Source organism: Lycium barbarum, chromosome 8 (assembly GCF_019175385.1).
Source record: "Lycium barbarum isolate Lr01 chromosome 8, ASM1917538v2, whole genome shotgun sequence".
NCBI lineage: Eukaryota > Viridiplantae > Streptophyta > Magnoliopsida > Solanales > Solanaceae > Lycium > Lycium barbarum.
Window position 1 is genome coordinate 99085842 of NC_083344.1, and position 14567 is coordinate 99100408.

A 14567-nucleotide genomic window follows, 5' to 3' on the forward strand; every position below is an offset into this window, starting at 1 on the left:
ACCAAATAGATTAAAGCTCATCCACATATCCTATATCTTACTTACAAATTCAATTAATTACCTAAATTCGGGATAAAGCGTGTTTCAACTGTTCCATATTCCAGGGTGTCAGTTTGTTCTTACGTGGACCAATGAAGTAACAAAAACAGATCCATTGTCAACCCTCTCCTCTCGTCCACGAATTTTGATACCCCTATAAACCCCCTAGAAGCTTTAACGCTACAAATTTAATCTCACCGCCACTTGGCGGTCCACGTAGTATTTAAAATAACATTAAATATATATCCGAGTAAATCTCAAAGCAAGCAAAAGCTGCTCACTATATATAGAGAACTCCAAGATCTGAATCAAATTAGCATTTACTGATAAGTTTCTGGAATTACAGTATTGATTTAAAGGTGAGTTAAACTGTTAATTTTGTTGTGTTTCATCGTTTTACTTGTAGTTTTCAGCTTGTGAACTGATTTTTTGCTTAAAAGTAGCGATTAATTTGAAAGTTACGGTTTTGAACTGATTAGTTGAATTTGATTTACTACTTTAAATTTTGTTGATTCGTGAGCAGTGACAGATCTAGTCGATTTTGAAGCTTTGAGATATATTGCTTTAATTCAATTTATATGTACAGCATATTGCTTTATTTTGTTGATTCGTTTTAATTCTTTGATCTTCTTTCCCTACAGCATATTGGCTTAGCCAAATTGGTTTAGAGGCCTTGTTATTACTTTTTTTAAATGTAACTTTATTGAATTTTAGCCTTGATGAACTCATTTTGGAAGTATTTTCTGCAGTTACTACAGCTAAAATTCTGGTATTACAGCTAGAAGCTACGATATTGATAATCGTATAGGGCAATATCCTAATTGTGGATGTGTAAGTGAATTCCTCCAAAGAGTGATAACCTTGCAAGGAGGTAGTATTATCAAGTATTGTGGGAATACGATCTACAGTTAAATAGCAGAAGCAGCATAATGTTTGAAGTGGACTCATGGGTTGATGCACCTGATTATGTGTTTCCTAATACCTGTGACAGATGAAAATAATGGGATATTGCATCATTGCTTCAAACGTAAAAACATGGACTCCATTGACAGTGAATTCTGCCAAAATGGCTCATTTCTGGGTAACAAGAAAGCTGCAGTTGGAGAAAACTCGTGTAGCTTTCCACTTGGTCCCAGTTCTCTGGCAGATGATGATCTCAGTTTTTTTGACAACAATTGTGTGGAGGAAGACACGAATGATCTCTTGTGTTATAGCTGGTCTGAGATAGGGAACTTTGAGGATGTTGACATGATGTTCAGGTAATTGCTTTCTTCATATTCAGTAAGGTCAAACTTTACCATTGTTCTTTGATTTTTGTTCTGCGTTTGAAGGATGAATTTTATTTAACTAGTACTCGATATTGTGTTATTTTCCGGCAGTTGTGATTCAACATTTGGACTTGGAGATGGAAATGAGAATGACCTTGGTTGGTTTTCATCATCAGATGCTATTAAAGGATTCGGAGGAGGATTTTCAGATTTTAAGTTTCAAAACCCAGCATCCAATGCACTGGAAAATATATCTGGCAGACTTGAAGTTTCAAGAACAAAGGAAACGGGCAGTTCAGTTAGTGATTCTGGCACTAAAAATCAATCAGCGAGCGATAACATGTGGCCCTCACAGAAAGATGAATCGGCCATTCTGAGCCATCTACCTTTTGTGAATGGATCAAGTAATTCAGAGTCTAATTTAGCGCCTCAAAAGAAGGTAAATACTATTCTGCCCTGGTGTACTTCAAATTCTTCTCTTACTTTGTGGTCTGCGTCGGGTTACTTCTAAGGTGGTGTCTTTGAAGAAAGTAAAATTTAATGATCGAGTACAAGTTGAGATTTCGCTAAACAGTCAACCGACCATCATCAGAGGCTGATCGAGAATTTGAAACTTATGGGTTCCCAACAATCTCAAACTAATAATAATAATAACCAATTTTTTTGAGAAATTATATTACAATATAAGAAGAAAACAAAAAGAAGAAAAATGAGGCAAAAGAATGAAGGAGAAATTGTATTACAGAGAACTCTTAGGAGAAATTGTATTACAGAGAACTCTTTTTAGTTTGACTTACTATGGGGTTTTTAGAAGGAAAAGGTAGAAACAAGTATATTATAAAATGTAAACAAAGGGAATCGATCCCTGGTCAATGAGGTAACCAAGATTTCGTTGCTTACTTTCTCACCGGGGAACCAACATCAAGTTTTTGTATTGGTTCCCAGCTCAAAATTTTTATATTTTCACCGGGTTTTACTGTGTGAATATAAGATCCGAGCAAAGGTTATGGGTTCCCGGGAACCCCCACATAGTACTGTGGACCCGCCCCTGAGCATCATCGGTAGTGTAATGGTTAACTATAAAATGATGGTAGTTCCACATTATGGGAATTTCTCTCTCTCTCTCTCTTTCTCTGTGTGTGCATATGTGTGTGTGTTCATATATGTACGCAAGCATGTGTGTTTATTCAACTGATAACCGTGGGCTTAACTCATCCTCAAAGTAGTTTACCAGTACTATTTTAAATTCTTCCTAGGGTGTGGTAACTTGTATTTGTAACTTATCATTCATTACTTAATTTGTGATATATGGCCTTTCTAATTGTCCAAAATGTTGGGTTGAATCATCTTGCCAAAAGAATGCATTCATCTTAATTGCTACTTCATAAAGATGGTCTACCATGATTTCCCCTCTTTTTAATTTTGCTTGCCTGGTTCTCCACAGATCAATATAAATACGAACAATGGAAAGCACCAGAATCAATTGGAAGGAAAGAGGAAAGGTACTTATATAGAAAAAGGTGATGCCTTGCATAAAATAGATGGCCTTTCTGCAGAGAAAAAATATTCTACTGAGGCCACTGAACCTAACGTCAATCTGATATCATCGGGTAGTCAGCAGAAAAATGAAGCTTATGAACCTGAGACTGATTACTTCAATAGTAGCTTTCCTTACATGTCTGATTACAGTAGTTCAGATCAGACTGCCCTTCACCCAACTTCATCGATTACTAAATCTGGAAATGATGGTTTCATGTCCCTTTCGCCCAAGGACATTTCTGCATCAAATCATCTGCATTCTATGCAGCACTTTCCTGATCCTTCTTTTCAGATGGATACAACAAGTGAAAAGAAGGCAGAGAAGCTACTTCACCATTTTGGAAACAACAGTGATCTGGAAGGCATTAGCATGAGACTTCCAGCAGAATTAGATTCCTCGATTGTACTAGAGAGCACTTCCATTAGTTCTAGGTTGGATGAAGTTGCAGAAGAAGCTGCTGGTTTTCACCAGCTTCAATGCGTCACAGAACGGGTAAAGAGACCCCTATGAGTTCATGTGTTTTATCTTTTTTGGTGATGAATTTATTACTTTGAGCTGGAAAAATTTATTTAACCATGCACATCCAACAAACCTTAGATTTGATTCTAGTCTGAAGCTTATATATATATATATATATATATATATATATATATATAAGTATGTTACATATTTTTGCTCTAGGATCATATTATATGCTAGAAATATTTTACATGCTGCTATAGTTTAGATGGACATAGTGTATTTAAGGTTTGCAGTTATTCACACTTACCTATATATATTCATAAGGGAAATGTTCCATTTGAGGTGTAATGAAGCATCTGCAGTGGGTTTTAGCGTTTGGCATACATCAGGGTGGTCTTTTCATTGCATGTCACTGTTGGAAAACTGCTAAAGCTAAACTGCTTCATTTCTCATCCTATTGCATGCACGTGTTGCTTGTTTATTGGGTGACATCTCAAACACTTTGACATGCATTAATTCTGTCTCAGTTTTATCTTGTGTTATCCTAGTCTAAGTCCACTCCACTCTGGCTGAGGTGGAGCAGTTATCAGTCCTGCTGAAAATGGATTTTATTATACAAGGAGTTGAAAATTTACTGATTTTCAATATTTTCATTTCCAAAAAACTCATTATGTTTTACTTTGTTGGTTTAGTTGGATATAAGGACAAAGCTATGCATAAGGGATAGTTTGTACCGGTTGGCTCGGAGTGCTGAACTAAGGCACAGAGATGCTAGTAATGACTCTGGAGATGATAGAGATAGAAGCCAAGCGTTGATTAGCGAACGGACAAACAAGTATGAATATGAATATTTTCTTGACCACTAAAGACATCATTCTTCTCAAAACAACTCATCATCTTGACTCTCGTATTACAATTGTGTTGATGTGTGTGGATAAATTATTTTAAAATAGCCCATCATCTTGGTATCACATTGCACAAGTTTTGATGCATTACGTACTGCAAGCTTTCCCTGAGCAGTCAGTTTAGTTGATATTTTGGGTTCAAGCTTGAGCTTAAACTCTATTTTTCTGACAAAACACTCTCAATTTTAGGTGGGAGACACGCGACCTGCCATGTTACTATGGCATGTTCAATAGGCACACTTTCGCCAAGTAAGGTGTTCAACAGGTTTGAGCCCCTTGGATTACGTGTCTAATTTAAAAATTTGGCAAGTTTAAGTGGCAGCCTATGTATTATTCTAAAAAAGATTATCCAAAGTTTGGAAAGACAAGTTAAAAAAAAAAAAAAGAAGTTTGAGAATTCGACTTTTATTTTTAAAATTTTCAGAATGTTTGGTGATAGTGTTTGCAGTATTAAGTTCTTAAGTTAGATATCATCTCATATTGGTGAAATTTGTGACACCTACAAATAGATATGTTGTTCTAAATAGTGTTAATTTATTTTGGTTATAAAAAATAAATAGGTGTTCCTTATTCTTGATGGGTTGGGTTCATGGGTTGAGTCAGATTTAGGCAGATTATGAGTGTTGAGGCAATGTGCAGGTCAACCTGTACAAAGTTTGTATGGTAAAAGTGGATCATTCAAGATGTGCGGAATGGCTCGTTAACCCAACCGCACCAACTTAAGGACACTTTTCCAACTTTTTCTTAAAATTTCTGTCTATAGGATACAACAACAACAACAACAACAACAACAACCCAGTGAAATCCCACATCGTGGGGTCTGGGGAGGATAGAATGTATGCAGACCCTCGGCTCAAATGAAGCATAAAAAGGCTGTCTATAGGATAGAATTGCTTAAAAACTGTTTTGTTTTATGATCCTATAGTTAAAACTGTTCTTTTCTTTCTCTTTTTCTTTTTTCTTCTATCTGCAAAAACTTTTATAGATTTACTTGTGCTGATAATGTAGCTACAGTTGACCCAGTTTTTAAGATGAGTTGATTTGGGCTACACTCATTCTAACCCTTAATGTACTTCAAGTCATGTGCTCATCACATTATCACATCGCTTATCCATCTTTCCCTTATTTATTCTCATGCAGTGTCATAGTCCCTACTATCCACACGCATTCTAACCCTTAAATGTACTTCAAGTCATGTGCTCCTCACATTATCACGTCGCTAATGCATCTTTCCCTTATTTATTCTCAAACAGTGTCAGAGTCCCTACTATTTACAAGAAATTGAGTAGCTTCAGCCTATTGTAGGCTGGCTGGCCAATTTTTTCCCCTTTTTATTTTATAGTTTTACTATTCTCTCCTATATACGGTAACCGTTGCGAGAATACCGTATTTTCAATAATGTCTAGGCTATCATGCTTGTTTTTGACAAATCTCACGTGTATAGTGCTTAACAACTATCAATAGGCGTGTCTTGTATTGGTCAAATTATCAAAGTTTTCAATATTTCTATTATTTTCTCTTGTTACCTCACAATTTTGATGATTTTTCATTTTGCTCGAGGCAGTGTCTTTCTAATTTAGAATGCAATTCCTATTCTTATTTTTTTCCTATCTTTTTTCAATTTTGAGAACTTAATGTTCACTAGTTTAGCGAGGTATCTCAATGGACAGGATGGTAGTATAGGAGCATGTGTTTTCCACCAAATAATAGCGGTAGGTGTTCATTTGTCCTTGTTTGGTTATAATCAAAGTTATTATGCTCAATCTTACCAGGCTATAGAATAGCAGTGTTAGGTCATGTTAGCGAAGATTGCAGAAATCAGATATTCCTCGTTTTCTAACTTTTGAGTTTCGGAAAGGAAAGGGTGAGGTAGGTGGATTAAGTTACTGAAAAAATAAGTCAGCTAGTTGGGGCTCTTCAATATTTTTCTTTTTGGTTGTGGGCGAGGTTGGTTTGAAGCATAGGTTGTAGATTCTACTTGCACTGTTTCATTTGTCAGAGATCACGTTATTCCTACGTTAGGAATGTCTAATGGCTTGTATTGCAGGGTAAAAGGGTATATGGACATGGAAAGAGACACAAACCCTATAGATCGATCAATTGCACATTTGCTCTTCCTCAGGTCTTCAGGCTCATATGTAGCACCTGGCTGTGATTCCTTGGCTTGAGAGGTCCCCTTCCATGGTAAGCTTTTATAGATTTTAACTACATTCAAGTTGATATTCTGGTGGATCAAAACTTATCCTGCCAAATCAATGAACAGATTCATCGTCTCTGAGTTGCCTGCTGGTGTTGGCTGAAAACTTGATTTGTCTTGGAGAAACTGCAGCTAAATGAGAGAGAAAAGTTGCTGATAACAGACCATAAATACTTTAAAAAGCTTCAAGAGAAATGGTGGTGTCTACACTAATCATCATGCTTCATCGTATAGGGTTTATCAACAATATATTACAAGGTATCTTATTTTTTTGATGTTTTATCAGAGATGTTTCCCGTCCATTTTGTTTCATCTCCTTAAATGGGCTGTCACAACCAGTTCCTGTTTATCATCACTTGCAATCACATCTTTGTGATTACCACGTTAACTACAGGATCCACGCACAATAATCCATTCATTCTGTATACAGATTTCAAAGAACTAATTTCATCTGGCAACTAAGCTTTAACTGCAGCCTTGAACTAGTTCATTTACCTGCCTTTTCTTTTTTCTACTGTCTTGGGAGTACATTTCTGTAAATGGTTCCTCACTTCTACTCCTCTTGTCTTTTTGTTTTCTTTTTAAGTTGGGAATTTGATCTGCTCACATGATAACAACAAACAGATTTGGACATTGTTTTTCTGAAATTTGTTGAAGTATTTGATTTGGCAAATTCAGAAACTTGCAAGTCAAATCCTAGGCTCTGCTTGTTTTCCCTTCCTCTTCTATCTTTCCTTTGACACCTATTGGTGGGCTTATATGATTTTGCAGGTAGATAGTGAAGTCTCTGGCTGTTTCATGAGGAAGAAGATAATGTAGCTGTGGTGAAGCTGCTTAACATGCTTTATCAGTTTTACGTTAATCTGTCGTCCTAAAAGATGAAGGGTGCTTTCGGTAGTGAATAAGAGTATGGATATGCAGGGGCAATTGCCAACATATCTAAGAGTGACAGCATAGCGGAATCAACCTAACGTCCTAACCCGCAGTTCTATGTTTTTCCTTTGTGGGTCAGGTGGGGGTGAAGAAATAATGGGTGAATATCTGTAGCAACCCCGACTCAACATAGGCACTGTTGCGCCTTAGCGCGCTTTCTTCCTCTCTCCCTCGTTGAAGAGTGTGTCGAGTGTTGGGCATCTTGGAGGTTAGCATTGTCTTATGAGAAATATTGTCCTAATGTGTAAAAAGATATTATCAGTACATTTACCTGACAGGGCTTAGACGATTTTTTTTTGGTGATATGTGGCTATGTCACGTCATCATAAGAGAAGCATTGCTGTAATATTTAAAAGAATCTCCGTGACATCATAAGAGAAGCATTGCTGTAATATTTATGTCACGTCTAATACTCCCATTTACCACATAAAACTTATTCAATGGAGTGGTGGCTAGTTCTACTCCATCATTAATCAAAGTTTCGGGTTCGAGCTCCTTGGGTACGGAGTCATCATTGTTAGGGAGTGCTTTGTCCCCCAAAGTGGAATTACACGGCACGAATCCGGATTAGTCGGGCTCAATGTGGGTAGTGGATACAGGATGAGAAAAAAAAAATTAAATTTGCTTTTCGCTTATGTGGCTAATGGCTATGCGAAACATTGTTGTAATGTGTAAAAGAATTTTATTGTATACGATATGACTGAACTTGATAAGCAATTATAGGATAAACGGAGGAGGCAGAAAGAAGTTTTTTCATGATTGCCCTTCAAACGCATTGGTCTTTAATATTTGTCCTTCATATTGTGGTTTTTAATTTTTGGCCCTATTTACTCATTTAACGAAAATATACATATCTGCTTAAGTCTTGTAAAGATCAAGTTATGCGGTGTTTAGGTTTTTTTTTCCAGAATTTGTTCTAGTGTTTAGAAATTGGATTTATGTTTTTTGAAGCACATGTTATTTACTCTTTTTGAGTTGGCTAACGTGTCTGTTTTTATGGAGTATGAAGTGTTTTGGTTATTTTTATATTGAGTTTTGAATATTTGGTCATGTTCGGCATAATTTGTGGAATATTATGATACAAAAATATAAACTTATTCCGTGTAAAATTTAAACTTATGTTGCGCGAAAAGTATGGAATGCCAAAAATTAAGGCAAAATTCATCAAATGACACTTAAACTATACCCAAAATGTCGAGTTCACACTCAAACTATGCATGCGACCTATTACACACCTCAACATCTAAAAAGTGAATTTAATACCACTTGATATGCACATAACCAGTTGCACAAGGGGAGGTGTGTAACACTTGCCCCCACATCAGCGCCATGTCAGCGCCATGCCAGCGCCACGTGGAAATCTTCCAAATTTTGTTATATTCTTTTCCTTTTCTTTTGTTAATTAAATTTATACTAATTAATCCCTAGTTAACTATTAAAATGCTCTAATAATTATCTCTTCTTCATCACTAAACCATCCCACCATTAAATCACCACCATTGCTGCCAACCCGCCACCAACCAAATCCACCACCTCATTATCATCAACTCCAAACCCAACCATTAATTTCATCACCACCATCAATTTACTTCACCACCATCAATTTTACTAGCTACCAAACCCAAATCAATGAAGTTTGGAAGAAGACAAAACTAATATCAAAAATCCACAAAGAAAACTATCTGTAAAGAATAAAAGAAGAATAGGGAAAATGGGTTGGAAAAATTGGACAATCCAAATCTTAAGCTCACTAGTGGAAAAATAGGGGAATGATGGTGGTTTAGTGGTGGTTCAACAGTAGGTTTATCAGAGAAATGGTGGTGCTACAGTGGCTATGGAAGAAGAAGAGGAAAATGGAGGAAGTCCATTTGAAGGGCAGTTCATGCAATTTCTTCATTGTTTATCAACAATGAAGAAAATTTGATTTATCTAGTCCATTTGAAGGGCAGTTCGTGTAATTTCTTCATTGTTGTTAAAAGTCCATTTGAAGGGCAATTCGTGCAATTTCTTCATTATAGTTACGTATTGTTTCCTAAACTTGGACGAATTTGAGTGTAAGTGGGACGAATTTGAGGAGGAATTGGATGATTTGTTCCTCAATTCAATTTTTCTGGTGGGGTGGTGGTGGGTGTTGCTTTGGCTGGTTGGAGAAATCATTGGGTGGTTTTTGGAGAAGAAGAAATGGGTTATATTTCAGATTTTTTGTTTGTGAATTTGAAATGAAGGAGGTGGCGTGAAGGTGGAGAAGAAAAAGGAGTGGGGTGACGTGGAGGTGGACCGGGGTAGTGGGGGGGGGGGGGGGTGGTGGTGGAGGAGAAGAGGAAGATGAAGAAGAGGGGGCGGGGCAGGGTGGGGGTATATTTAGCAAAAAAAAAAAAAACCATAAAAAGATTAAAAAAATCAACAAAACGCGCCTATTGTTTAATCATTTTTTTTGTGCCATATCAACTTCTTGGGGGGGGGGGGGGTTATTAAATTCTCTTTTTAGATGTTGAGGTGTGTAATAGGTCGCCTGCATAGTTTGAGTGTGAAGTCGACATTTTGGGTATAGTTTAAGTGTCATTTGATGTATTTTGCCAAAAATTAAAGACCACACATTTGAAGGGAAAAAACTATAGATGCGAATGACCCAGTAATTTGTTATCTTGTGAAAATATATTTTTATAACGACCCGTTGGTCGTTTTGAGAACAGTTGCTCTGTTTTACGTGTCGTCTACTCCAGAAGCTCCGTAATAATTATTTTGACTTTACTTGCCAAATTTGAAGTCAAACGGATATCATTTGATTCACTTTGGGAGAAGGTTTCACTTTAGAAATTGCAGTATTCAATTATTTATTTGGGAAAGCGTACCCTGATTGGCGATATGAAGATTCTGTTAGATTTGAGATATTATTTAAGCCTGTAGAAATTGACGGAGCTAATTTCAGAGTTCGTTTGGTTGGTTTTTGACAATTAACTCGGTTTTAGTATTTAATATGCCTATTTATGGCCTCGGGCAATAAGGCCTCGGGATCACTCGCGAGGTTGAGATGTGGAACCAATAACAAACTTTGCACTCAAGAATAGTATGCATACAAACACCGGTAGGTATCATAAGCCGATAACGATTAGTTTACATATATAAAAGAAAGGAACTAATAGGTAGGTAGAAAAGCAATCAAGTACAGTCAATAAACAGTCTCAAGTATAAGATCAGTCAAATATACAGTCATGTATAAGATCAGCCAAAAGTATAAGATGCTCTATACACAGTCAGGTATAAATGAGTGAAATGTAAATGCAATGTAATGCACTGGGCAACTTTTCAATCGGTACACACATGCTAAGGGCAATGCCTCATAGCCATGACCCATAGGAGACCCGTGAAGTTCATGTACCCTTCGTCCCGGCAAATGACCTCGGGCACGAGCACTTTTTCGCTAAGGTAAATGACCTCGGATCACGAGCACACATTTATGCTCCGGTAGCAACTTCAGATCAGGGACTCTCATCTTTCTTTTATGCTTTCTGGCAAAGACCTCAGAAGCTACTCTCTCTCTTGCTTATCACCATTTCCAATCACAGTTCATATCAAGTCATCATATGAAATAAGAGTGCATGTCATGCATGATATCAACATCAAGAGTAATTCATATCAAAAACTCATCGGTACTTGCCATAAAGTACACATCAAAAATCATGTCATTTTCATATTCCTTCCCTTTCGGATGATAAGTGAGATATCAAGAGAGAGATGAATGCACAAATATAGCACATATGGCGACAAACCGACATAACAACTGACAATACCAACCTAGTTGGATTTCACATCCACACCATGCCCGAAGGTCTATCATGTTTTCCCCGTCAATAACTAACATTTACATATGCTTCGCTAACCGGAGTCTAACCAAAAAGGTAAGCCGTAGCCTACCTCTCAAGTCGAACAGGTGCCACAGACCTCAAGCAAAACCTTTCCTTTCTGAATGATCAAAGTCTGTCAATTCTTTATTCTATATTAGATTCTGAGACTAATGATACCCAAATTGCCATAATATTATTTGAAATCGGAAACAACCCTTAAAAAGGAAACCCGGGCCAATTTCATCGGTCAATTAGGTTACCCAAAGTCTAGAGAGTCCAAAAACTAAAATTCATCACAATCTAACCTCAAATTAGCATCAATTTTCTTATTTCGTCAAATCCCCCAATTTATAGGAAAAACCCTTATTTTCTATAACCAAATCTTAAATAAAAGAGAGATTCAAGCTTAACAACTAGTTACCCCAAAGATTAAATGACTAGATTCAAGGAGATTTCCCAACAAAACATGATTTAGAGTGAAAAAATGGTTCAAAATCAACCTAGGGTTCATCACCCCAAAAACCCCAACTAAAACATGATTCTCTGACACGATTTCCCTATTTTAATGGTGACATAAACAAATTAAGAAGGTATGAAGCTTACCCAATGGAGGAACCCTAAAAAAGACCAGTAAAATCGCCCCTTAGAACTGCTTTAAGACTCCAATTTAGTGAATGAAAAGAATGGTTTCGAATTAGGGCATTTATGTTTCTAATTTTAGTGATTCTCGCATTTGCGGGTCTTTATCCCGCAGACGCGATCTCGCATCTGCAGATGCGGACTCACTTACCATGTCATCATCTTGCATCTGCGAAGCAAATACCGCATAGGTGAGTCTGCAGATGCGACCCCAAGTTCGCATAGGCGGCACGTTGGAAAGTAGAAAATTCTGGTTTTTCACCAACTTCAAACCAAAACCCGACACTCATTCAAGACCTCCCGGATACAAACCAAACATGCATACCATGTAAAAACATGCTACGAACTCACCCTTTCCCTAGGAATTCCCAACGGATGTCATCTTGACTCGGCATCCCCCCCCCCCCCCCCCCCCCCCCCCCCCAACCAGACCCCAAGAATAAGATTTCAACCAAAGGGCCAAAACGCTCCCGAGTGCCTAGCGAACCAAACCAACCCTTCTACTAAGTTATAATCGACTCTCTGGACCTCATGGAATCAATGAAATTCCCAAAAAGGTTTGTATACACAAAAGTCAACTTTTGGTCAACCATTTTTCACCTTAAGCTTTTAATGTCCTCAAATTTTGACCAAGACTCACTCGACTACCTCAGGAACCATTTCACCCATCCCTATAAGTTAAACACGCTCTAACGGAGTTAGAGGAAAGGGTCAAAATGCCTAAACGAAAAAATGAGTCGTTACATAAGATATTAATTAAACAATCGTTCATCCTCGAATGGAAAAGAAGTGAAACGAAGGAAGCGTACCTGAATCAGTAAATACCTGGGGATATCTAGTACGCATATCGGCCTTGATCTCCCATGTAGCCTCCTCAACTGGAAGGTGCTTCCATTGCACCTTAACTGAAGCTATCTCTTTTGATCTCAACTTCTTTACTTGCCTATCTAAGATTGCTACCGGCTCTTCCTCGAAGGACAGATTCTGGTCGAACAATACCGAGTCCCATTGGATGATATAGGACCGTCTGAGTGATACTTCTTCAATATAGAAACATGAAACACCGGGTGAACGCCCGCTAAACTTGGTGGCAAAGACAACTCACCAACACATCGAAGAATCTCAAAAAAGGCTGATGAACCTCGGGCTTAACTTGCCCTTCTTCCCAAATCTCATCACACCCTTCATGGGTGAAACCTTCAATAGAACTTGGTCACCAACCATGGAATCCAAATCTCGGACCTTCCGGTCCGCATACTCCTTTTGCCTACTCTGAGCCGAAAAAAGCTTTTCCTGAATCAGCTTTACCTTATCCAAGGACTCTCTAAAAAAATCAGTACCCCAAGTTCTCACCTCGAAGGCATCAAACCATCCAATCGGGAAACGAGATCTCCTACCATATAAATCCTCAAAGGGAGCCATGTCAATACTCGAGTGATAATTGTTGTTGTACGCGAACTCAGCCAAAGTTAAGAACTGGTCCCAGTGACCACCAAAGTCGATCACACAAGCCCATAACATATCCTCTAACACCTGAATAGTCCTATTGGACTGGCCATCGGTCTGCAGGTGGAATGTGGTACTAAGATCCAACTAAGTCCCCAATTCCTTCTGCAAAGTCTTCCAGAAATGGGAAGTGAACTGGGTGCCTCTGTATGAAATGATGGAAACGGGCACACCATGTAATATGATGATCTAACTAATGTTGGATCCTACCCAACTTCACCGAGTTGTAAGTGGTCTGAATTGGAATGAAGTGCGCGTAATTAGTCAACCTATCAACAATAACCCAAATGGCATCAAACTTGCCCAAAGTCTTCGATAGAACAACCACAAAATCCATAGCTATTCTCTCCCACTTTCACTGGAGAAGGGCATCCTTTGAGTCACACTACCCAGTAGCTGGTGCTCATACTTAATTTGCTGGCAATTCAAACACTGGGATATGAAGTCGCTCTTCGTTCTATCCACTAGTAATGCTGTCTTGAGTCACGATACATCTTTGTAGCACCAGGATAAATGGAGTATCTGGAACTGTGAGCCTCCTTCAAAATCAACTTAATCAAACCACCAACCCTAGGAACGCAAATGCGCCCCTTAATTCTCAAAACACCCTCTTCATCAAAAGTAGCCTCCTTGGCTTCCCCACTTAGCACCTTATTCCGAATCTTACACAATTTCACATCCTCAAACTGTTGGTCCTTAATCTACTCCAAAAGAGACGACCTTGCCTTAACACAAGCTAGAACCTTGCCAGGTTCTCAAATATCGAGTCTCACCATACTATTAGCCAAACATCGAACCTCCATGGCTAAAGGACGCTCCCCAACAATCAAACGCGCCAAGCTACCCATACTCACTGTCTTTCGCCTCAATGCATCAACTACTACATTAGCCTTTCCCGGATGATAAAAAATGGCCATGTCATAATCCTTGAGCAACTCCATCCACCTACGCTACCTCGAATTCAGATCCCTCTGATTAAACACATGCTGAAGACTATGATGATCGTTGAATACCTCACAATGGAATCCATACAGGTTTGCCTCCAAATTTTCAAAGCAAAGACTACCGTCGCCAACTCTAAGTCATGAGTGGGTCAGTTCTTCTCATGGACCCTTAAGTGTCTCGAAGCGTACGCGATCACCTTACCCCCTTGCATTAACATACAACCCAAGCCAATACGAGAAATATCACAATAAACAGTAAAGTCTTTACCCTGCACAGGTAAAGCCAAAA

General features: G+C 38.2%; 1 protein-coding gene across 4 annotated transcripts; it reads left to right on the plus strand.

The window, feature by feature from the left end:
- The first annotated feature begins 238 nt into the window (after positions 1–238).
- Positions 239–7749, plus strand: LOC132606409 (protein LNK1-like). Of its 4 annotated transcripts, XM_060319894.1 has the most exons (9): positions 239–398; positions 789–1298; positions 1419–1746; positions 2752–3339; positions 4002–4144; positions 4404–4463; positions 6262–6398; positions 6478–6669; positions 7183–7749. In XM_060319894.1, the coding sequence occupies exons 2-7, from the start codon at positions 994–996 to the stop codon at positions 6380–6382; spliced, it is 1545 nt and encodes a 514-aa protein (XP_060175877.1). In that variant the 5' UTR covers positions 239–398; positions 789–993; the 3' UTR covers positions 6383–6398; positions 6478–6669; positions 7183–7749. The 4 variants fall into 4 exon arrangements, with proteins under 4 accessions (XP_060175877.1, XP_060175878.1, XP_060175881.1 ...); XM_060319895.1 differs by lacking the exon at positions 4404–4463; XM_060319898.1 differs by lacking the exons at positions 4002–4144; positions 4404–4463.
- The last annotated feature ends 6818 nt before the right edge of the window (positions 7750–14567 follow it).